Genomic DNA, 25,433 nt, shown 5'->3' with positions numbered 1-25,433 from the left:
CGACCGAAGATTGTTTACTTTTGTCTAACTGGGTGAAGGGACACCTTCTCTCGGCTGAACACGGAACACACACACATACGCATGTCCCCCCATGGGGATAGACAAAGTCTTTTTGACTTGACTTGATATCTAATATTAATCAGGCAATTAAGCATTTCACATGAACTGTTCACATTGTTGTGAGTAACAATTTTGCTGCACCTATCAGCTGCCAGTCAGGCTGCAGAGTGCTGCCTGCTGTGGCTTTCACATTTTGTGTTACCATGCAGTTTTTATTTATTTAAATTTTTGTCATTTTAACCTTTATTTCTGTGATATTCAGATATGTGTATTTCCCTTACTTTCTCCATATTTTGTCCTTATTGCCCGAGTATTTATAGAGCATTAGCGCACCCATTTTTCCAGATTCTGTTTCACTTGACTTATTTACCACCTGACTTATTGCTGTGCCTAGGGCTGTTCAATATAACGATATATATCGGATGACAATATAAAAACATCTATCGTTTCATTTTACGCTATCGTTTGTTTCGTGGTGTCGCAAAATAAACTCTTTACGGCAATATTTTTTCATCGTTTTGATGGTCACTCTAGTGGCTATCCGGTTGTTCAGTGATGACGCGACGAATCCTACTTCCGGGTCTAAAGTAGTCTGCGTTTAATATGGCTTTTGTGTTGTTAACATGTTTAATGTTTTGTATTTTCTTCTATTTGATCTCAAAAAGCTCCTAAAACAGTCAGTGATCCCTGTTGACCTCCCTCGGCTTTTATTACCGCTAATCATTTATTTAAGCTCAGTTTTTAAAACCCTAGGATGTAACTACAGCCCAGCCCATGCAGCAGTATATGAATGACTAACCTCGTATTGTGGATGGATTATCTCAGTTGTTCTCCTGGCTGAAGTTTGGTCCTTTTACAGCATCCTGCCATGCGATTACATTTGTTTCTGACCACCGAGAACACTCACGTTAACTTTTATCGAGTGGAAAAAAGGTTAGCTTGTTTATATTATGCTAACATAGCTGTGTCGCTAGCGGTCACATAGCACATCATTATATACCAGCTAGCCCAACTTCAGTAACCCTACAAACGTCACTGCTGTTTAGTTTTCTGTCTTCATTTATGCTGGAAGTGATAGCAGAGCTGCACGTTTTAATTTGTTTCCAAAACCCCGCAGTCAGGACATGCTATATTGTATTTAGATAGAAGCTAGCGAGCTAACTCCCTGCTAACTTCTAACTCCGTTAAATGTCATAAATTCGGTTTTCATGGATGCCTGGATGTTAAACTCAATTGTTACACCTGGTAGAGCAGAACGCTGATCATTTTATTAAAGATGAAAGACTTTAGACAGTTTTTCAACTCTCAGTAATGCCATAGTGATCGTTTGATATATGGACCTGCAGCGGAGTTTAGACCCAGACACGGCTAGTGACGTCAGACTGAACAACCGGATATTAATTTCTTAAAGTTCTCTTATTCTTTTATATTTTATATAACCACACTATGGACGGACAAGCGTGTTTTTTATGCGTTGTGGTTAGCAACAACGACGGTAACAGCATCGCGTGTCCACTTGTTTATGTTCCACATAAACCTTTCACAATAAAGCTCAAGATCCTGTTGAGACTTTTCAAAAATAAACTGAATCACGTGAAAGAGCAGATTATTTACGGATGAGAAGTAAAAAAGAGCCGCCGGGTGCTAAAAAATAAACCTTAGACTCAAACGTCAGAACAGGCTTTTCCCCGCAGCACGCCGTGTAATAAATACTCATTACTCACAAAGAAAACTGCAGCCGTTACAACTTATGTCTAAAAATGTATAGTTTCATGCATCGGTTAAAACACTCGACTCCAGGTACACGACGCCCAGCTGGAAACACTTCACGCAAGTCAAGCTGCCCGAGATTCACAGAATTTAGAGAAAATGCTACATTTTTGTGATATATATCGTTATCGGGACGATAGAATTCTTATATCGGGATATGAGATTTTGGTCATATTGCACAAGCACACCCCTAGCTGTGCCATTGCATTTACTCCTTAGATTTTTTGTTTGTGTCATAATACTTACACATTTTTGCTGTAGCAGTTTTTAAATGGTTGAAATATATTCATTTTACTGGTTTAATTTAGTCTGAGCGCCTTTTCAACTGATTCCATGGTTTTTGTCTTAAAGAACTTCACGTCCCACAATTGAGCGCGGCCAAGGAAGCCCAAGTCCGGAAACAAGGTTTTCAAAATAAAGGTACTTTTACAAAATGTAATTTTTGGGATATTTAAAATGAAATCCGTGTAACAAAGCATTTATACCAGCAATTATTTTATTTTAAATACACATGAGATATTTCCTCTCGCTAAAAATAGTAATACTGATGTTCTGGTTTTATTTTGTGGTAAAAAATAAAACCGGAGGTCATAACCATTATTTATTTCCTTCTGACTTTACATAGACAGGAAACCCACGCAGCAATGTAAAACGTTGAATGCCATTAAAGTCTGTTCACTTCGTGAGATGCCGACCGACAGACAATGTGCTGTCTTCATTATTATTACTTAGGGTAACAGTGATAGTGAGCTAGTACGGCAGCAGGAAGTGTTTTGTATAAATTTACGACGCATCTCTGCATGAACGGCCCAGTTAACTTCAGCTAACGTCAACAGACTCGAGGTGAGTTAAACCAATTAATAAATCATAATATAAAAACCGGCAACAGGCTAACGGAAACTAGACCCAGCTTCACTTCTACAGACTAGCTAAACGGATATCTGGAACTTACTAGCAGTTATTTACACTCACTAGTTAACTACGCTTACCTACCAGCGATTAACACTTTGACTTTTATACTACATAGTATCAAATTTCCACTAATGAAGCATTCCTAGTGTAGCAGTGGAAGTACCGAGGTATCTAAAATGTTATCTTCTTGAGTGTTCCGGGAATATTATCTGCTTTTCCTGCCATAACACTGAGAACAACCTGCATTTCTTCACTGATTCTGCATTAAACAGACTTTGAATGATTTGGGCACATTTGAGTTTTAATAGAAACACTTAAGCTGTTTTCTGGCTACGATAGGTAATTATTGTGAGTTTACTGCTTTGTGGTTGGTGTAGAACCCCCTGCCCTCTTCCTTGTTCAACCTTTTTTCTAATGCTAGTCTTTAAATATCAAGGACATTGTATATTTTATTTATGCTACACTGCTTGGCCACCAAAAAAAAGGTCACAGTCTAATATTTCGTTGGACCGCCTTTAGCTTTGATTAGGCACCCTGTGGCATTGTTTTGATAAGCTTCTGCAATGTCAAAATATTTATTTCCATCCAGTGTTGCATTTTTTTTTTTCATTAATTCTCAGTGGGGTTAAGGTCAGGATTCTGTGGTGGCGAATCCTTTTGTCAAAATGATGTCTCATGCTCCCAGAACCATTTTTTCACAATTTGAGCCTGATGAATCCTGGAATATGCCCGCTTCATCAGGGAAGAAAAAAACCCATTGATGGAATAACCTGGTTATTCAGTATAGCAAGGTACTCAGCTGGCCTCATTCGTGGAGCATATACTTTCGCTGAACCTAGACCTGACCAACTGCAGCAACCCCAGATCATAGCACTGCCCCCATACACTTGTACAGTAGGCACTAGGCATGATAAGTGCATCACTTCATCTACCTCTCTTCTTACCCTGATACGCCCCTCGCTCCGGAACAGGGTAAATCTGGACTCATCAGACCACATGACCTTCTTCCATTGCTCCAGAGTCAGAATCTTTATGTTTCCTAGAAAATTGAAGTGCGTGTGAAAATGATCTTGCTTTCACTATTAAACCTAGCCCTGAGTTCTACTATAGTTTTTCTTCCATTTGAATTCACCAGATATTTAAGTGATCACCAATTACGATCATTCAGGATTTTTTTCCGACCACATTTCTTCCTCGAAGATGATAGGTTCCCACTATCCTTCCACTTTTTAATAATGCATTGGACAGTTCTTAACCCAATTTTAGTAGTTTCTGCGATCTTCTTAGACGTTTACTCTGCTTGATGCATGCAAATGATTTGACCCTTCTCAAACACACTAACGTCTTTTCCACGACCACGAGATGTCTTTCGACATGGTTGTTTATGAAATAAGAAGCAACTCCTTGCACCAGTTGGGGTTAAATAACTTGTTGCCAGCTGAAAGTTAATCGCCCATGCTGTAATTGTCCAATTGGAGGCTCTTACCTATTTGCTTAGTTAAATCCAGGTGGCGACTTTTTTTTGGCCAGGCAGTTTATAAGCTTCTACTATCATGTTTTGTGTGGGCTAAAGCAATGATGCTTCTGACCCTTTGATTCTTTCACTGCGTTGCTGCTTTCCCCTTTTCTCTCTAGCTATGTCAGCAATCGGCAGGCAAGTTGTACTCCAACTTTGTCTCCTTTAAAAAGAAAAAGGCAAATAAACTGCAAAATTTGCCTAACATGTGACATAGTAAGTTCTGCCTAGGTCAGCTTTTAATCATGTGTTTTGCCCTATATTATAAATTTGTCTTTAGCCTACAGATGGATGATAGTGCAGGAAGAAAGAATATGTATCTACAATATAAAAAAATAAATAATACACAGCTGCAAAAACACATCTGCACATTTTATCAATATGTAATATTACACAGCCAGTTGAGCATTTCACATGAACTGTTCAAACTGTTTACACTGTTGTCAGTAACAATTTTGCTGAACGTGTCAGCTGCCAGTCAGGCTGCAGTGTGCTGCGTTTTCACATTTTGTGCTTACCAAGCAGTTTTTTTTATTAATTTTAATTTTTGTCACTTCAACCTTTATTTCTGTGTTATTTGGATATGTGCATATCCCCTTCTTATCCAGATTTTTTTCCTTATTGCCTGTGTATTTATAGGGTGTATTAGCACACCCAGATGTTCAGCTAACTACATTGGCAGTGAAGCTCAGGCAGTATCTAACAACTGTTCTTATGTGACACTTTAGGATCCATCCTAGTCACCTCACGTGAGCCGACATTCCTGATTTGAAGCTTCACTGATACGCCAACATGTCTAACATGGACTCTGTCAGAGTGCGGGTCTTCTCTCTGAACTGCTGGTCAGTGGCTGTGGTTTGTGGAGATTCTTAATGCATTGCTGTGATACACCCATTAAAAAATAAGTCATGCTCCATGCGCTTTATTTTTGCAGGGGGATCCGATATCTAAGCAAATACTGTCCACAGCGCTATGCCATGATTGGTGAAATGTTGTATAAGGAACAGCATGATATTGTGTTACTGCAAGAGGTAGGTGGAAGCCAGCTTACAAAACGGTTGATTGCAGACTCACTGTTCTGATAAAAACAGAGACTCTGCAGGCCATACATGTGTTGGGAAACTACATGTTTTTTTTTTTAAATTTCTCATCTGTACACCGCCACAGTGGATTTTAAATAAAATATTCAATATGTGATTGATGTACAGGAATTACACCTATTTTTATACATAGTCTCCCATTTTCAGAGGCACCGCCTCGGACTGACTGGGCTGTTGAAGAATATCTCATTTCTTTGCCTCAGAAACTCTTGTTTGCTTTTGCAGCATCATTTGTGATCAGTTTAACAGCTTTTGTCTGAATCTGAGCAGAATACAACCCTATAAACCTTAGAATTCAGAGTGCTAATTCTTTTAGCAGTCACGTTATCAAACACTGGCAGCCATAAATGCCACAGCATTGCCTCCACCTTGTTTGACAGAAGATATTCTATGTTTTGGATCATGAGCTGTTCCTTTCCTTCTCCATACTTTTGACTTCCAGTCATCATGGCACAAGTTACTCTTGGGTTCATCTGTCCAAAGAATCTTTTCCAGAATTATGCCGGCTCCTGTAGACATTTTCTGACAAAGTCTAATCTGGTCTTTCTCTAATCTTGTGTAATCAACAATAGCTCGTTGTACAGCTAGTTTCTATTCATGACCTTGATAATGATACCTCTGCCTCCTCAAGACTTGTTTTGGTACTGCTGAGCTGGCCAGTGTATTCTTTCTTTTTAAAATGATATCATATTGTTGATTTTGCTACACCTGTATGTTTTGCTGTCCCACCCATTGGTTTGTTTTGGTTTCACCCTCCTTCACTTGCATTAACAACATACAAGAGGCCAATGAAAACATACAAGATTTAAATTTCAATGCTTGGACTCAATTCCTGCTTCATTTGTTGTGAATCAAAAAGGGAACATGCCTCAACTTGCCATGGTTAAAGTCTACACTTCAGTCTCATCTGGATTGATTTAAAATTACAAACAGTCCCTAACAAATTGTAGGCTGCAGTGCAATGAAAGTAATTTGACCATAAGTTATAAATTAAAATTAGACATGGGTAAATACTCGTAATAATGTGTGGTATTCAACTTTCTGAGTGACATGCAAATGTTTTTACAGGTGTGGAGTGAGAAAGACTATCTCTTCTTGAAAAAGAAACTTGCTTCTTGTCACCCTCACTCTCATTACTTCAGAAGGTAATGTTTCTGCCGTCTCACACAAAAGCTCACTGTGAAATAGTTTCCCTAATTTTTAACCTTGAACATCTCAGTCTGAGACTAAAGGTCGTGATTGGTCATATCTTCAAAAGGCCATAATGTCTTTATCTCTGTAAAGTAAGTGTGTGTGTGTGTGTGTGTGTGTGTGTGTGTGTGTGTGTGTGTGTGTGTGTGTGTGTGTGTGTGTGTGTGTGTGTGTGTGTGTGTGTGGTTCACTGAAACTATCGAGGGTTAACTTTTTCTCCTTAATTCTTCCTTGACCTCCATACCAAAGAACAAGACCGTGATTAAGCTAAGGTTCTACCTTTCTAATCCCCTCTGTAGCTCACAAAAATGTCAACTCTAATAGATAAGTTCTCACATCTGTTGCAGATACTACCGATTTGTACTTAGACTAAGCTACTGTCGAACTACATGGAAACCAAGTATATGAGTCATTATTTATAACTTTTTGTCACATGTTTCTTTTGCAGTGGCGTCATAGGCAGTGGACTGGCCATTTTCTCCAAACACAGAATCCGCGACACATTTCTTTATCGCTACTCACTGAATGGTTATCCTTACATGGTAAGTCTGGAGAGCTGGAGATGGAGAAAACAGTATCTTGTACTCGTGTTTATCAACAAATAAAAAATCTTCTGTAAGAGTTGCACCTTTAAAATTCACCAAAGTAAAACACTGCGTCAACAATAGTAAAATTACTTGTTTATGCTAAAAGGCTTTAACTGTATTAAATATATTGTGAAATTGTCATTGATGTATAAATTTGTGAACAGACTTTTTGAGTAGACATTAGGGGAGTAGCTCATTTTAATTACTGTATTCACATACTTCGAAAATAGTTTTTTTTAGCAGTAATTTTAGTTGTTTTTCTTTTGCTATTACTCTATGTGAGAATGCACAACTTTAAGAAATAAATAAAACATGCGGCAGAACCAGGAGCAACAAATTTTAGGTAAATACCAAACTAAAAATAGCTGGGTTTTTTTTAGGATTGTAGTTAAGTATATGTAACAAAGAATTCAATTTTTTGGCAAAACCCTAATAGCACGACAGTATTAGTGTCAACTTTTTTTCCCCTGCATTGGCTTCATGCAAAATTATCTGTACTCCTCATATCACCCTTCGTTTTCACTGTTTATTCACAGTTGTTATTTTCCTTGTTAATTAGGCTCACCATGGAGACTGGTTTGGTGGTAAAGCTGTTGGCATGGCTATCCTAAACCTCGGCAGCCTGACTGCAAATGTCTATGTCACTCATGTAAGGTTTCATAACAGCAGTTTTCAGCCCTAACTGTACATGATTTTCTATTATTGATCAATGTGCTGTTGTCCTTGTGTACTGATTTTAGCTGCATGCAGAGTACTCCCGAGAGGAGGACTCTTATCTACCTCACAGAGTGGTTCAGGCCTGGGAGCTGCAGCAGTTCATTCGGTAGTGTGCCTTTGCTTGTTTCTTTATATTTGTTTACATATTTACTAAAATGTTTGAAGTAATATTACAAGTAACATTTATCTAGTTTGTAGAATACAATGACTAACATGTTTGTTTGTTTGTTTGTTTTTTTTCCTGTGCTTCTTAGCCACACCTCTGCTGGTGCAGATGTGGTCATTGTTGGTGGTGACCTCAACATGCACCCTCAGGACCTTGGGAACAGACTACTGAGGGCTTACACTGGACTGCAAGACTCTTATTTAGAAACAGCTAAATTTGATGTATGTAGAAGTATTAATCTGTATTCAAACAGTGAGTGCAGTAATGAAATCAAGTACCTGTTTTTATTTATGTAGATCCTTGCAGATTTTAGTGCATTTAAATTTACATCACTTCAAGTTGAAATACGAGGCACAGTGGCAGTCATAGAGTTGCCATGCATGCAGTTATGCAGGCTCTAACACATTTATTTTGATGCAATAGGAAGTTGGACCATAAAGTCTTGGCTATTCATTGTGGTTCTTAGAGCTGCACACAACAGATTGGCTCAAAAGTAGCTTTGCTACTGTGTCATTGTGGTCTCATATCTTAAGGTCTGAGCTGCAAAGTAAAATGGTATTATTCAAGAAATGCCAGGGTTGTAAAAGTAGAAGCAGCTTTCTGTTACACTTTGGTTTTATGTAAATTGAATTTAAGCAAGTTTTTTTTTTTCTTGCAGGGATGTGAGAATGGTATGACTCTTATAGCAGACAACCCTTTTATTAGTAAAAAGGAGCTTGTACCTTTTGAGAAGGGGATTCGAATCGACTACATACTATTTAAGGTGAGTGAAAGCAGCATGTCATCTGATGATTTTTATAAAGCCATGTAACTGCTAAAGCATGATTGCCCTCTTGTTATTCCCAGGGTTCTTCAAAAGCCGACGTCCATTGTGATTCCATGTCCACTACCAAAGGCTCCGTTCCCAACCATCCTTTCCCATACTCCGACCATGAAGCTCTCACTGCTGAACTGAGGCTGGAGCCGCACACTCCGGCTGAAACAGGAAGTGACAGAAAATTGAAGAATAAGGACTCTACTACAGGTATCTGCACACTCCATGCCAGCAGGTTGTTTCGTGTAAAGGTGATTGATTGTCCAATTACTTTGGTATAAATTATTCAATGGAAAATCCATTTTGATTCCTCCACTTTTACCTATCAGAGCAATTTTAATCTGTCAGACAAGAAAGAAAAAGAAATAACAGCCCTAGTGAAGCTCTGTAGCCAGGCTGTATTGCCAGCTTTAAGTATATGCTGGTGTTTTGTTTTGTTTTCTGGCTGCTCTTCCAAAAGGACTATTCCAGGCCACATGTTGTAATTTCATCCATGGTTAAATTGTGCCAGGAACAGTGGGTTAAATAACATGGAGCACAGTGAATATTTAATGTTCTGTTGTAACAATAATCCTGTCCAGTATAGAGCTTGACTCTTCAACACTTTCTGCAGTGCTTTGCTCTCCAGCTTTGTACTGGTATAAAGGCTCCACTCTTTCTCTTGTCTCTCTTTCATGGACTTAGGGAAACTGGCTGAACTGGTTGACATTGTGACTGAGGCCCGCACTGAAGTCAAAGTGGGCTTGCACTGTGCTGAGAGGATGCGCTACACAGCAGCACGCACTGGAGTGATGGGGCTGGCTCTGCTGTTCCTGGAGCTGGTCATCGCCGCGGTGCCCTACTTAGCTCTGGGAGCAGAACAGCCTTTCCCTCGTACCTCCTTCTACCTGCTGGCTGTGCTGTGCTTTGCCATTCTGCTGACCACCTCCATGTTGTACATCTTTTACACAATGGAGCTGAAATCACTTCAGGGGGCTGAAGACCAGATGAGGCTGGGTATAGGTAGTCTGCAAGAGAAGCTTAAGGGCTTTTGTCTAGCTCAACTTCATAATCCCTCAGGAAGGCCCCCAGAGGTTCAGGAGCCCGGTGCCTTTGAGCCAGAGGAGTAATGCAGAGGCCAAGAATGTCAAAGTGGTAAAGGCGACTTTGAAGTCACTTTTATAGTGAACATGTGAGGAGCTTTGCTCCCCTGAATATTTTAGTTTTGGAGATTTATATTCATATTGCAGAATCAATCATAATTGAAATGCTTCTCTGAAAGTAGTGCAGGGCACATGCATTGACATTATATACTTTTATATAGAGATCTGTAGGCTTTTATTACACCTAGATTTCACTTGATGTACCTAGAATATACAAATGTACTGTAATGCTTCTGTGCTGTTATGCTGAAGGTCATTAAGTCTGACCATTTGTGTTTTTTAGCCTCAGGTCCGATTTGCATTCCACCCACCAGTAGATTCACCGGGACCATTTTTTTCTGTTTTTAATTTAATGCTTCCCTTTTTTGAGTTTAATAATCAACTGCACAGAGATTATGGTTCCAGGTTGAGTTTGACCGGGTCTTTAATGTGTTAAATACATGAAGAAAGTAGCTCTGTGGTTTCCATTGCAATAGAAGACACAGACACTCCACATGTAGGAGGTTTACGTTTCAGTCAGTAATATTTTTCCTCTACAACAGCACTCGTCAGGATCCTTTGTACTGTAGATAAAGGAACCAAGTCTGTATGCATGTATCATTTGTCATGCTCTCTGTTTATAGTGTCTTAATCTTAAAGACAATCTACACTCCTCTCATATGTTCAAGTATAGATTGAAAATACTGAAAATGTTCTGCTCTTGACCTTGACCTCTTTTGGTCACATTTTTACAAAGCACAATATACCGTAGAAAATAAAAACAGAATACATCAGTTAGTGTGCAGTGCACTTTGTTGATTAACCTGGTGAACCACTTCCCTATAGTTTTGCTAGGAGATTGCTTAATATGTTACATTGCTAAAATACCATGTTGTAACTCAAGAGTTTGAACGTTTACTTTCACCTCAGTGAAGAAGAAGCACTTCGCAGTTCTTAAGTTCATTATGATTTATAGAATTTCAGATACTTGATGTTCATTCCAACTGGAAACTGTGATGGGCATGATCATGAAAGCAATAATAAAGACTTTATGCACATGCTTATGAACTGCTGTGGCTCTATGTAGACCTGTCAAGTCGTCAGGAGATGGCGTCTGACATTTCAAACTGTAGTTTGTATTCCCTGAGATTCACATATTCACCACTAGAGAGCAGTCAAAGTACAGTACAGTATCAGAACAGGTCTTTCTCTAAGTATGTCATTGATTTAAAAAAAAAACAGCCTTCACAATAATAAATATATCAGACAACGGCTGTGAAAACATAAGAAGCCAGTGAAAACATAAGAAGCCGACAACCTAACATGATAGATTAGATGCCAGCTCACACCTTTAGCATGCACAGAAGACAAGCTCAGACATGGGTGTGGTGCATTCAAATGCTCTCTCTCTCCCCCCCTGCAAATATGAATAATACATTAACTGCACACAAGGTAGAAGTTTCAAACTCGAAACACAAATATGGCAAATGTTTAAGACGCGCTGACATGTAAGGTGTTGTACACCTGTGCAACTTTGATTAAAACTGTATGTTTGGAAGTTATTCTGTTGCACTTTCCAAAATCTAATTAATAACCTTCCATAAATGATATAGGTATACAACTCATCAGAACTGGTTTGAAATTTTCGCTCCAACAAAGTGATAGCCTGGCGTTTGTAAAATGGAAAAAGGATACTGGTAATGTAAATGATAGTCTCAAAAGGCTATTTACAGACTTTTGTTGTGCAAAAGGAACTTGTATTGTAAATTTTAGCAAACAAGTAAGTAGCACCTTACCAGTTGTGCTTTTTTCTTGTGAGTTATTATTAGTCAAGTTATATTATCCTGTTATGGGACATATTGCACACAATATAAGTCAACAAAGTCAACTGTTTTGTTTAATACTTTTATTTCTTTTGCAGCATGCTGTAGAAATTGCAGCCTTTTCCGGCTTTCTCTGTGCTCAAGGAGGAGGAAAAAGAGCGTGTGAACAGGTCTAAACATGGGTTAACCTCACTCAACACTTTCTTTTTCCTTCTCCTTATTTGCTTGACTTTAGTTGGCAACAAAAGTCTTGTTTCCATGACACAAACAACACAACATTTAATCACTCAGTTATTCAATCAGTTTTTACTCCTGTGATTGTTTTTAAGCAGATATCTTTTGAGTGAGTGTCTATTGACCTTTTCAGTTCAAACAGTGTGTGTGTGTGTGTGTGTGTGTGTGTACAAGTTCACTTTGCTGAAATGTGTGCTTTAAATCTAGTATTTTCTCTCGTTGTCATAGGCTTTGGTTAAACAAAAACTAAACCTGGCATTCATTTCTAGGTGAATAATTACTTGCAGCATAACTGCAACTACAACGAAGTTACATAAAGTAGAAATATTCGATGACAAATAGACTGCTTCACTGTTATTATTTTCCAGTACTTTAAACGCGCCTATGTTATGTTCTTTGCCAGACTGTTTCTTATACGTATATGTTAAAACAACAGAAAAAAGTAAAAGTGTCACGCTACGGCGGTCCTGTTGTCCTATTGTGTCCGTATGGGCGCGGTTTATTGCGCAGGGCAGGGCAAGGTGCGCTTTCTTCAGACTGCACGTTCGGCGGCTGTCGAATTTCACTTATCTCCCGCGGAGCCGTCGGGACATTTAGAAAAATGTCGAAAGGAAACCCGTTAAAATCTGTCATTTCCATCGGGAATGTGGACGACACGTCACTTGCGATGCCGTCGGTTAACCAGAACCGAAGCGCACAGCAACGTGTCCTGGAGCAAGTTCAAAGTATGAAGCGGACAAAGTCGAAGTCCAGCACCAGCAGCAGGAGTGGATCTACTTCTTTGTCTCCAACAAGTAAGATCAGCCACGACACCCAGAGCACAGATACAGCTTTGGACGCTTAGGAGTATCAAGGAGGAGATCTTGGAGATTGTGAGCCTGAAAGTGAAAGAAAGCAGTTAAAAACGTTGACCCTGTCGTCTTCTTCAGGACTCAAAGGCTAGCGTATAGAAAGCCATTCAAGAAACGTGTTTCCCTCGTTTGGGTTTCGCCGTTTAAGGTCTATACAGAACACAAAACCATCTCTCCTTAGTCCCTCAAGACGAAATTCATAACTTTTTATGTTCGAATATGAAGCCAACATAAACCAAAACTTCATATTAATATGATAATCATTTGTAGATGTTTTTGTTGATAATATTCTGTTTTTAATTACAGAGAAACTGTAGCTCAAGCTGAATAATACAATGCATCAAAGCAAAATGAAAAAAAGGACTTTTTGTTATGGTTATAACAAGAGAATCAGTCTTAGAATGCCTTGCTATTGGTTCTCCAAGTCTCTGGATTCTAATATTTTTCTGAAAGATTACCTGATGCATAGTGTTTGATTGTGCTGGAGAGTACTCGACATCAGCTCAACGTCAGCTTTGAATTAAGATAGCATTTGATTTGTTGCATATTCATGCTTATTCATCTGATCATTGAGCCCTTGTGTTCCATGGGTGCATCGTCAGGTCAGGAGAGGAGACCCCTTGCATCAGGATATAATTTTTTTTTTAATAACTGATAAATTGCTTAAAGGCTTCAGTATTCTTGTTTTCATCCTGTTTTCCCCCCAGTAGTACTGAGAAGGCATTTAAACATAATTTAGGCTTTTTTGTTAACAAAATGTACTGGTTGTGCAACTGAATGTACAGCATAAACTGCAAAGAAATATTAATGTCACCTCTGATCTGTGTACTTTTAAATCATATCTACTGCTACTACAAAAAAAGAAACAACACAAGCAAATCACATACCTGTGTTTGAAATATAAGAAATATTTTGAAATAAGAAAGATAGGTGCAAATTATTTAAGTTATTATAGATGTTGTTTTTGACATAGCTCAGCTTTACTATACCACAGGAAGTATGACAAATGTTCATTTACTATAAAAAGTGTGGGGAGGAAATAATATTTATTCACAATATAACATTTAACAAAGATTGGATTTTTATAAGAGACGCTACATAACCTAAATACAATTCACAAACTGGGGATTCAGAGTATCGGTGCAATAGAAATGACAATAGAAGCCTGTATAGCTTTAAAGACAAACGTAAGATTGTTATGAACCGCAAATACTGCAAAACTGACCTTACAGAGCTACAATAGGATGCACTTCAGAAATAATTTGAGTAATGTCAGCAAGCAAGTCCAGCACAACACAGTCTGCAGAGTGTGCACATAAAGGTCAGTAAACAAATGGACACTTGTTCAGCAGCCTAACTAACTAACAGAGTGCAATCAGTTATGTGGGTGTTATGAGGAAAGGCGTAATAGAGTTAAAAGAGAGCGCGCGGTGAAGCTTTCTTTCAGGAAGAAACCAAAAGTTAGTGGATGTCACATGTGTAGTGTTACTTTCTCACAGAATTTAATGGATTCATAAAATGAGAGTTCCAGTGTGACCGTTACATGTTTAAAGACAAGAACCCTTATAGACGCTGATATATTTATGCTCCCACTTAAGGCCACTGCTTTCTACTAGGCTGAAGTGTTGTCTAACTTTTATTTCATTTCCTTCTTTTTTCTATCAGCACGGTAAATTTATGCATAAACACTACATCAGATATGCTGACAGGAAACAAGAAGTTTAACTTTTTTTGCTAAAGGCAAATGCTGTAAATTAGTGATCATAAATCAGGTGATTATTGTACTGTTTTACAGCTTAAGAATGTCTACATTTCTCCTCAGGCCCTTCGTATGACTCTGTGTTTGAAGAAATTCCGAAATCACCGCAGAGCACAAATGGAATTATGCTTCTCAAGAATGGCTACTCTAGAAGTGTAAGATTATGAATATCTTTTTTTTTCACTATTTGTAAACACAAATATTTTGTGACATTTAGGAATGCTTCCTGACATTTTCGGAATTGTGGCAAAAAACTACCAAAAGACATTATTTATATTAGAGCCTTATTTTAGACTGTATTAAATTAAAAAAAAATACCACATACATTATATCATCTTCTTTTATTAGTATTATTATTATTGTTTTCGTTGTTTAATTAGTGGCAGTATTATCAAAAATTTATTTATATTTTAAAAAAATAAAGGAATTCTTAAATCAACCATCAGATAGTGGGTGAATGAAATATTCCACTGAGACACATTGTGGGACTTGTTGAGAACGAAATTGTGTAACAATGGTCAATCATTAACCCTTTGAGGGTTGGATTCAAAATCGCACATCAAGTTTAATCTTGTTTCCTTATTTTTGTTTACGTGTATTTTTGGAATCATTCCAGAGTCAGAATATTTTTAGAGACAAGTCTTGTGGGGTAATTTTTGCTCAACACCCAAACCTTCTAAAATCTTACCTGCATTGCTATCTTTGGGAAGTACTGATTTATCATTATTTTATTATTTTATTTCTTTTATGTATATGTATAGATGTAGCTATCTATCTTTGTAAATATAAGGTTTGAATAGAAAATGTGAAGACACAAAAATTGTTTTCAGATCCTTCCAGAGGCTCTTCCCACAAAAATCTATTTAACAGCTTGCCAGGCATTACACCACAGGGTTGCAAACCAAAATGTTCTTTCACAGTTTGATTTGCTCCATGCGAGTCTCAGTGCTGGTAAAATAAGTCTTCGTGACACAGTGATATATTTGATTGCAAACACATGTATCTTTTTTGTGGCTCTGCAGCTCAGCTATGAGAAAAACAGTACCCAGCAAAAAGCCAACATCTCCCAGGGATCCAGTGCGAACAGATACACAGTATCTTCTGCCTATCAATATAAGAGTCACTATGCCCCTGTTGGGCCTATGGGAGCCGGTCAGAGCAACAGCAGCCGCAGCGAGCCCAATCTGGTATTACATCAGCGCACTGTACCATCGCGTTCGGGCCCATCAAAGAGAATCCAAACCATGAAGACTGGTGCCAGCAGGTCACAAAGAGCCACCAGCCAGTTTATAACGAGGACCACGGTACCCCCACCACAGTATGCTGCAAATGGTCAGACTAAAGCAAACAATCAGTTCATATACAGCCGAATAGACACAGTTAAAGCCCCAAAGCTGATCGTTACCGAGCCTTCATTCAAAAGCAAAATGGATTCTGGGTGAGTCGGAAAATACAGTTTATCATTTCCTGAATTTCACATTTAAATTTTATGTTATGATTAAACAAAATTGCTAATAAAAAAACAAATATCTAAATATTTTTTTCACAGCTCCGATGGAAATGCCAAAATTGATAAAGTTGATATTACTATGAAGGAGGCTGTGGACTATCTAGCCAGTGATGAGGAGACGTATCAGCACTGTGGCGCTTCCTACATCCAGCACAACACTTTCATTGACGACAAAGCTAAAGAGGAGGTAGCTTACCTCATTCTTAATATGTTCTTAATATGTTCATATGTTTTTATCTTATCTTGCTGTGGTGTTGGAATGCTTATCATTTCCTCCTAAGTGTAACCTGGATCAGTATTGCTTTTATGAGACATGGCAAATGACAAAGGTGAAGGAAATACATGGAATATGAATCACTTGTGTTACAGTAAAAAGCACCTTCAGCTGACTTTTGTGATGTGGTGCTATATAAATAATCTTTTATTTGATACTCTAAAAAATTGCAACTGGCATATTACCAAAACCAGTTAAACTTAAAATCCTTCAGATTTCAGTCATAATTTATTCAGTGACGCTTTATTGGATTTGTAGTAGCAGTGAATGCAATTTCCAATTACAGCAAATGCTGAGTAGCCGTTAAATTATACCATTGTTAAAATGTACTTTATGGTCTTTAATAATGCAATCATTTTATATTAAGCTTCACATGGATTCAATACTAAATGATCACCAAGGCACAATGTACATTTCAATTCCTTTAATTTTAAATATGTTTATATTGTCTATCCTGTAAAATAGTCAGATGTCTATTCATATTAATGTACAGAATTCACCTGCTTGCTGCTACTACTGCACATTCACCCAGTGTATATACTGTATGTATGTATATATATATATATATAATGTTCTTCCTCTACACCCCCCCCCCCCCCCCCATTTTTGCACATGTGGACTATCTAGCCAGTGATGAGGAGAGGATAACTATGCATGTGACAAATAAAGAACCTTGAACCTTGAACCTTGAACAAAAATCATTTTCTTTCTAACAAAAAAATGATTCCAAGCTGCACTTAACCTGAAGTCATGTGTTCCCACAGGTCTTAAAGCTTAATGGCATTCCTCTGTTGGTGAATCTGCTGCACAGTCCCAGTTTGCAAGTCACCTCTACAGTCTCAGCTGCTCTTCGTAACTTGTCCTTCAAAAACGAGAAAAACAAAGAGGAGATACAGCGCTGCGGTGGCATCACGCAGGCTGCTGCTCTGCTCAAAGATGCAAACTCTTTAGAGCTACAGAAACAACTGACAGGTACATATTATCACACTGAAATATGCACCTCTATACAAACGGACACACACCTAACCAAACAAGTCTGACAGGGAGCCACTGGTGTGTAGTATTACATAACAGTGTTTACATACTCATCAAGTTCTGGCACATTATATATGTTTACTGTTTTTCAGAGGAAACTACCCAAACGGCTTTCATTTAGGTGCAGTTAAACAAGGATTCTGTAAATGTGTTGAAGAAGGAACAGTTAACTCTATGATTGCATCTGAATAACACGTAAAATAGTAAAACAGTTGAGACAACAGCCAAATACATATATAAACCTAAACCTATAAAATCAGCATGAATTCTTTTATATTTTTGCGACAGGCAGTGATTGACTATTTCACTCAAAAAAATAACTCTTTGAATGAACATAAAAAAATCATGGAAAGAATTTCCACGTATTTAAATTGCTTTATTTTAGCATTATGCAATTCTGTTATTGCAACTTGATGTACTTGAGTTGGACTAACTTGATTAATTAATGATGATTCAACTGTTTTACTACAGTTGAGTCCAACTTAATTTAATTGAGTTGATCCAACCCATGCAAATTACGTTAGTGCAACAAAAATGCTTAATCGTGATAGAAAGCCATTTATTAATGTGGAAATCATTTTACGTTCATTTAAAGAGTTGTTTTTTTGGAGTGTTCAACAAAGTGTAACAAAGTCTAGAGTCTGGTTAACATAAAATGTTAATGGATTTATAATAACTTGCACTCCTCTTATCTTTACCAGGGTTACAGTGATGCTGGGGCCTATCCCAGATGTGATAGGGTGGCAGTCAGAGTACTGGACAGGTCGCCAGTCTATCACAGAGATACAGACAGCCATTTGCACTCATGTTCACAGATATTTTAGAAACTTCAATTAACCTAACTTATGCATGACTTTAACTGTGGCAGGAAACCAGAGTACCCAGAGAGAACCCACTGCAAAACCTTCTTGCTGCGAGGCAACAGTGCTAACCACTGTGCCACCGAGCTGTCAATCTAGACTTAAAAAAATAGGGAAACTATGATTACGAGGCTTTATATAGAATTTTCTTTACGTTTTTGTCCTTGTCCAGGTTAAACCGCAATAAATAGCTAAGGCATATACGTAGTGTGTGTATTGTTGTCTGTCTCTTCTAACCCTAGTGATTTTCCTGTGGTTTGAACTCTTGTGTGAGCTTGTGAATTTTGTGAATACAGGCAACTAACCACTCTTACTAGATTGTATCATGTCATCTCAACAAGAATAAATTAAGTTGCTGGATTTCATGCAGATCCTACATGATTTAATTACATTCACCACAGAAACACGAAATTACTTTGTTCACATTACAAGTTTGAATTTTGTAAATGTAACAACCACCCAATTTCATTTTTTTTGAGTGTTGATTGACATTTTGATCTAAACGGTCATGTTTCCTTATCTTTCCAGGTCTTCTGTGGAATCTGTCTTCTGTAGACCATCTGAAGCCAGAGCTGTTGAAGAGTGCACTGCCCGTTTTAATGGAGCGTGTAATTCTTCCTTACACAACAGGTCCCAACCAGCTCAATGGGAACAGTAAAGATGCTGACATCTTTTTTCACACCACAGGATGTCTTAGGTAAGAAGAAGCGTGTTCTAGCGGAGCATCACCAATGAATTCATTGCTTTTCCTTTACTGTTTGGTGTTTCTGAGCAGTGAATACATATCAAACAACCAGTAAAGTTTGCATTATGTAACAATCTTTTATAATTGTTTTCCTTAATTACTGATTTATTTTACTGGGTTATAATGATATGAGATAGAGAAGGTTGGTGATAAACCAAAGGCAGCATAAAACTGTGTAAGAGTTGGCTTCCTTCACATGTGAGAGGTCTTAAATAATCATTATGGAGGTGAGATTTACAGATTATACACTGACCAGGCACCTTTTTAAGTACACCTATTCCACTACTTAACATAAATATCCTATCAGCCAGTTACATGCAGCGACTAAGTGCATTCAGGTTTGTAGACACAATTAACAGGATCTGCTGAAGCTCAAACTGAGCATCAGAATGGAGAGGAAAAATGACTTCAAGTGTGGCATGGTTGTGGGCAGATGGGCCGGTCTGAGTATTTCATAAACTGTTGATCTACTGGAATTTTCTCACACAACCATCTCTAGGATTTACAGAGAATGGTCCAAGAAAGGGTAAATATCCAGTGAGCCTTCTTGATGGCTCAGAACAGAGTTGAATGCCCTGGCTTCTTTCAGCTAATGAAGCAACAGAAACTCAAATAACCACTTGATACAACCATGGCCTGAAGAACATCACCTCTGAAACCGTAGTACATCGAATGTTAAAGCACATGGGCTATAACAGCAGAAGTCCACACCAGGTTCCACTCCTGTTGGATAAGAAACTGAGGCTACTGTGTAGACAAACTCACTGAAATTGGATAAAAGAACATTGGAAAAAATGTTTTCTGGTCTGTCTTGATCCCTACTGCAACACTTAAATGGTAGTGTCAGAATTTGCTGTAAACAGCATAAAAACGTAGATCCAGCCTGCCTTGCATGAACAGTTCTGGCTGCTGAGGGTTTCTGGGATATCATCTTTGCACGCCTTTGGCCCCTTAGTAACAACTGAACATTATTTAAACACTACAGCCTTCTTGAGTATTGTTGTTCCATTGTTATAATGGATGCACACAAGGTAGTTTATTAACTCAAAAATCTGTTTGAGTCAATTTGAACATGTGTTTAAAAAATATGTATGAGGTTTTTTTAAGGTAAGCTAGCTTCTTTATCAGGGTTGCTCAATGACTCATTGGGGTTGCTGCTTTTGAAGGATTGTCTTCAGAGGTCTGTTGTAATTGTTGGTAATACATTGTAATCTAATAACGTAGAGTATGATAGGGTATCAGCTAAAAACATGACTCCAATCTAAAGCACCTGCCTGACTTCCTGTATTATTCTACATTGCAGCTGTTTATTTTCTGTTTTAATAATGACTGTACAGGATTAACATTGTTTACTTTTAAGGTAAGGTTCGATTGTTCTTAGATGTGATTTCTTTCAAGGGAATTCTTGATACCTTTTCTGAGGCCTTGTGTAACTGCTTTAGTCTGACAGATAAACACAGTGGAGTACATACAATGACTGAGTAAAGTATTTATATACTTTGCTTGTACTTTCACATTTTTACCAATATTAAAAAGTAGATGGGTTTGCCAACAGTATTTCTTACTCTGGGGTGTCTAATTAGCATGTATCTTGTGTTTTAATTTCAACAGAAACCTCAGCAGTTCTAAGCAAAGCTACAGACAGACAATGAGAAAATGTCGGAGTCTGATCGACTGTTTGGTCGCTTATATCAAAGAGTGTGTGCAAACAGGAAAAGAAGATGATGAGGTAAACTGTGTGAAAAGCATTGTATATGTAAGTTTTGCATAACATACTATAGAGAAAGCAGGGTAACTGCTGTGTTCAGCTTGTACATATGTTTTTAGAACCTAGAAAGTTCTCAAAAAGTGCTATTTTTTGTTTTGTTATGTAATCAAATGATCTTAAAGAACCATCTGTCATTTTACAGTAATTTTCCATAATAACTCATGATGTAATTATTATAATTATTGAAAATCTGTCTCCATTATTCTATGTTTATTATTGTAGGGTTACAGTATAAAGCGCCTTGACGCAAATGTTTTGATTAGGTGCTATGTCAATAAAAATTCATTTGAATTCATCTTTTTTATTAGTTTACATTGCACATGTGTATGACTGTTATCGTCTCTATGTTTTCCCCTGTTGAAATCAGTCAGCCGAAAACTGTGTGTGCATCCTGCACAATCTGACATTCCAGCTGGAGGCCGAGGCTCCTGAGCTGTTCATCAGGATCAATGCTTTGGGTAAAAACATATACAGGAGCAACAGCCAGGACAATATCAGTCCCATCGGTTGTTTCAGCACTCGGAGCAAATCACTAGAACGTGAGGTGAGAAAGACATATTAGAATGAATAAAGTCCTAAGTAGTACTTTTGAACTATCAGAAGTAGTTTAAAAAGTGCCTACAAGTACCTGTCAGTCTAGACAGAACCTGTTGTTCCTACCTTTCCCCTCTGCTGGAAGGGTGACAAATGATTTATCACTTGCGCCAACATTATAGAAGTCATTAATAATTCCAGTGTTTGAAATTGACAGTGACAGTGGGAAACTTTCCGATCTGGCTCCTAAATGTCTGTGATAATTGTAACCTTATACTTCAGTCTGTTGCTCATTTGATAAAACGTTTAGAGCTAATTCAAAACAAAACTGACATGTCCTTGTAAAAAAAAAAAAACCCAAAATAAACTAAGAGACAGAATCTTCAAAATTAGTTTGGGTTTGTATGTCAGTTTTTAAAGTCACATCACCTGAAAAGCATATTAGCACTTAAAGAACATAAATTTTTTATCCTGAATAGAACTAAACGCAAAGGTTTATTTATTCAAATAATTAATCAATAAGAGAAATACACATAGCATACCGATCAAGTTAATTTAATTTGACCAGATTCTATTAAATGTATTGTTTTACATTTTACTCATGCAACAAAATTACATGTAAAGTTGAAAAATTACTTAAAATCAATGTTTTTTTCAGTGTATCTGAAACTGATGCTTAGAAAATGGTTTATATCTCCATCTCACCATCTCAATAGTTATTAAAAAAATGTTTACTCAAAAAGCAAAAAACCACAGTTCTTAGACATGCACGGAAATGACTAATCCAATAGTCACAACAGAGACTGAGAAATCTTTTAATAGTCTTCAAATCTCGTAAAGGCGTGTCCCCTTGGTACATCTCTAACTTTCTCTTTCACGGTTGGCTTATAACCCAAACAGACCTCTAAAGTAAATCTTTTACCAATAAACAAAATTGTATTAAACGTTTTGTAGAGTTGCTACATGATTTTTGGGGGTGGAGGGATGAATTGTTGTGTGGTGTACTTGACCCTGTGATGAAATGGCTTTTTTTCTGCATTTTTACTCATGATTTTTCCTTTAACTTAAAGTACATTGACATCATCTGTGATAAAATGTGCTGTATAAAAAAAAATCCAAATAGGCACATTAATAAGGAGAGCACGCAGGATGGGTTTCAACGTGTAGTACCGTATTGCAGCGGTCTCCAACCTTTTTTGCGCCACGTCAATATTTTCACGGACCGGCCTTTAAGGTGTCGCAGATAAATACAACAAAATAAAACTAGTACCGGTACCGAAAAAAAGACGATTTATTCATAACACACTTGAAAAGACCCAGGAAAACCGAGTTAACGATAAAAACGATAACAAAATAATGCTGAAAACCGATAAAAACCCTGAAAACCATACATTTCACACCTGAGCCTCAACTCTTGCAGCCCGGTACCAAACGACTCACGGACCGGTACCGGTCCGAGGCCCGGGGGTTGGGGACCGCTGCCGTATTGCATTCAATACCATCACTTTTTTCTGAATTGCCCAGATTTACTTCATGTTCCTGCAAAAATTGTTATGCACACTGTGAGTCTCCACTACTTAAAAAGAATCACCTGCATTTAGAGATTAAAAAATGCTTTTTCAACTCATTTATGGAGGACAATTTAGTAGGCCAGAGATAGATAAAGATCTTGCTCTCTTTCTTGTCCAGTATCATTTTGACTTCCCAGTTATTGAAGAGTCACAACCTGCTGGGGCAAGCTGGCTGTTTCATTCCAAAACCCTGGAGAGTTACCTGTTTTTGCTTGGCTCTAGCCAGCGAGAAGAAACACGGGAAGCCTGTTGTGGAATATTGCAGAGTCTCACTGCACAGGAAGGCCTCGTAAGGAGAAATATGTTACAAATAGCTGTCTAACACTGATAAAATTTTCACTTGTCTTTTAAACTTAATTTTGGTTGCATCTACAACTGTCATGTCATTTGCTGAGTTCAGAGGCTGATATGGGCTCTTGTATTCACAGGTTTCCAGGGCAATTGGTCAAACCATTGTACAGAAACTGAATGGGCTTCAGGTTATCAGTCCCCTCTTGAATTCAAAAAAAGTCAACCTGCAGAGGAGCACAGTGGATTTAATAGCCAACTTGACAAAGAACCCTGTCCTGCACAGTGCCATCAGTAAGAATTGGTTTTAATTCAAAATCTTTGTATTTGCCTTTATTGTGTACTTTATTTTAAATCTAAACAAAAGGCATTTTACTCTTAATTTTATCATCCTAAAACAATAGAATAGTCTTTACTGTGAAATTTATCATCCTGAAAAATTCTTTGCAGCTTTACAAAAGTTAGTTTGTGTTAAACAGTGAGGGGATTTTGTTTATCTTATCATTAAAGGTCGTAAAGGGCTTCCAGAGCTGCTGGTGATCCTCAGCAATGGCACCACGGGAGGGAATGAATCTGATGATACTCTTGCCATGGCCTGCCAGGCTGCCAGCTGCCTGTTTATGAGGAATCCCGAGATGAACAAGAACTTATTAAACAACAAGCTGATAAGCTCCCTGAACGATCTCAGCAAAAACATGTAAGATTCTTTGTTTAACTGCAGAGAAGTTGGTGGTTTGTATATGACTTAAATAAATAAACAAACAGGTTTATTTAAGCTGTGAGGAATATCTATGATTTGTTTGGAATTTGTTTTTGTAAAATGTACATGCTTTCAATCCAGTTTAAACACTTCCTTCCCCTCTCTCATAGATACTTCCCTAAATCCAGCAAAGCGTCAGCCCTGTTTCTCTGCAAACTTTGGTCAGACAAAGATTTACAAAGCTTCCTGAAACGGGTGAGTGCTAAGATCTGTCATGTTTGGGTGTGTCCTCCGATTATCTTACCTTAGACTCCACACCTCCCTCAGGTATTTGTGAGAATCACATGTAGAAAGATTGAAGGATTAAAATGCCAGCTTAAAAACGACTGAGACATGAGTGATGTAGCTGAGGAATCCCGCAGCTCAGGTTTTATAAATCACTTGGGGGACTTTGTTTGCACATGTTTGTTGTCAAGATAAATCATTTTTTACCTTTGCCATTAAAGCAAATGAGGTAAATGTTTGAGTTGAATGCACCACTTACTGTTAGACGAGTGTATTGACCGATGCACAACACTCATTTATATTTAACTATTTATCCTGCAGCAAGGGATGAGCAAGTCCTTATTTGTGAATGACATCACCATGGCGGTACAGCGGTCACTTCAGGTTGTTGATTAACAGCTTATCAGACCTCTGAAAGTTGTTCAGTGAAGTAACTCACCTGCAATGTGTCTACACACCCACAGGACATAAAATCACAGAAGCAGAGTTGCAACATTTCCCATTTCATCCATAAACTCCACATAGTGCATCCATGAACAAATCACTACATGATCTTTTATATGATGTAAATTTCTGTTTCCTTGTTGGAATATGGGTGAAAGTCTAGTACAATAAGAGCGAAAATGCAGAAAGTGCACACTTTTATTTGCTTTTCTCATTTTTAATGCTGTCATGTCATGTTTTTATATACAGTTTGTGTCCAAGCCTTCACTTTGGAACCGTGAGCTTGCATAAATATATAGTGACACAATGCCTCGGCTTTCATCTTGCACTAAAATGTGTGTCATAGCATGTAATGCACATGTAAAAAATTTTGACAATGCATAACATAACCAAATAAAAATAAATGATATTCTGTTAGCATTGCTGCTGTAGGACATTTGATGTGTATCTCTATTTGTAAATACAACTTTTGCTGTTGGGATGTCCATCTATTTCATATGTATGATTGCCATTTTGAAATTAGCTAGCTGTATTGAACACAGTACTGGTAATAAAGCTGAAATAAATATATTCTTTTGGCTGCAAAGGTAATCCAAGAATTTTGAGTAATTCTGAGTCCTTTTTCACGGTCACTGGTTCAGCATGAAGAAGTTTCCAATCTCATTCATGTCTTGTCACACCCCTTGACTGCAGTTTGAAATGCTTCAGGACAGATTAGCAACTCATCTCTCGCATTCTGTTTACTCCACCCCTATGATTTATTTTATTAATCCAGGCACTGCAGCTGTTGTTGCGCTC

General features: G+C 37.8%; 2 protein-coding genes across 3 annotated transcripts; both read left to right on the top strand.

Annotated features, from left to right (window-relative positions):
- Nucleotides 1-618: 618 nt before the first annotated feature.
- On the top strand, nt 619-11,018 carry smpd2b (sphingomyelin phosphodiesterase 2b). Of its 2 annotated transcripts, XM_085407353.1 has the most exons (12): nt 619-993; nt 2,182-2,250; nt 4,987-5,100; nt 5,193-5,289; nt 6,427-6,503; nt 6,998-7,091; nt 7,696-7,785; nt 7,877-7,959; nt 8,108-8,240; nt 8,678-8,782; nt 8,866-9,043; nt 9,518-11,018. In XM_085407353.1, the coding sequence occupies exons 3-12, from the start codon at nt 5,051-5,053 to the stop codon at nt 9,940-9,942; spliced, it is 1,332 nt and encodes a 443-aa protein (XP_085263479.1). In that variant the 5' UTR covers nt 619-993; nt 2,182-2,250; nt 4,987-5,050; the 3' UTR covers nt 9,943-11,018. The 2 variants fall into 2 exon arrangements, with proteins under 2 accessions (XP_085263479.1, XP_085263478.1); XM_085407352.1 differs by lacking the exons at nt 619-993; nt 2,182-2,250 and adding an exon at nt 2,448-2,673.
- Nucleotides 11,019-12,505: 1,487 nt separating this feature from the next.
- Nucleotides 12,506-25,234, top strand: LOC146670435 (plakophilin-1-like). The gene is made up of 13 exons (XM_085407351.1): nt 12,506-12,805; nt 14,685-14,776; nt 15,644-16,059; nt 16,171-16,318; nt 17,170-17,377; nt 18,829-18,997; nt 20,657-20,774; nt 21,181-21,357; nt 23,037-23,207; nt 23,347-23,500; nt 23,717-23,903; nt 24,077-24,161; nt 24,513-25,234. The coding sequence occupies exons 1-13, from the start codon at nt 12,613-12,615 to the stop codon at nt 24,585-24,587; spliced, it is 2,193 nt and encodes a 730-aa protein (XP_085263477.1). The 5' UTR covers nt 12,506-12,612; the 3' UTR covers nt 24,588-25,234.
- The last annotated feature ends 199 nt before the right edge of the window (nt 25,235-25,433 follow it).

This window comes from Rhamphochromis longiceps, linkage group LG5 (assembly GCF_057381845.1).
Source record: "Rhamphochromis longiceps isolate RC_006_pf linkage group LG5, R_longiceps_female_GT1.1, whole genome shotgun sequence".
NCBI classification, from domain to species: Eukaryota; Metazoa; Chordata; class Actinopteri; order Cichliformes; family Cichlidae; genus Rhamphochromis; species Rhamphochromis longiceps.
The sequence above is the reverse complement of the archived record's forward strand: the minus strand, read 5'-3'. Positions and strand labels throughout refer to the sequence as shown.

Bases quoted from the DNA above. Each gene is read 5' to 3' on its own strand.
- smpd2b (XM_085407353.1), top strand. From the start codon at position 5,051: ATGTCTAACATGGACTCTGTCAGAGTGCGGGTCTTCTCTCTGAACTGC. The intron at 7,786-7,876 runs GTAAGGTTTCAT...TACTGATTTTAG, and splicing joins CAAATGTCTATGTCACTCAT to CTGCATGCAGAGTACTCCCG. The intron at 7,960-8,107 runs GTAGTGTGCCTT...TGTGCTTCTTAG, and splicing joins GAGCTGCAGCAGTTCATTCG to CCACACCTCTGCTGGTGCAG.
- LOC146670435 (XM_085407351.1), top strand. From the start codon at position 12,613: ATGTCGAAAGGAAACCCGTTAAAATCTGTCATTTCCATCGGGAATGTG. The intron at 12,806-14,684 runs GTAAGATCAGCC...ATTTCTCCTCAG, and splicing joins TACTTCTTTGTCTCCAACAA to GCCCTTCGTATGACTCTGTG. The intron at 14,777-15,643 runs GTAAGATTATGA...GTGGCTCTGCAG, and splicing joins AGAATGGCTACTCTAGAAGT to CTCAGCTATGAGAAAAACAG.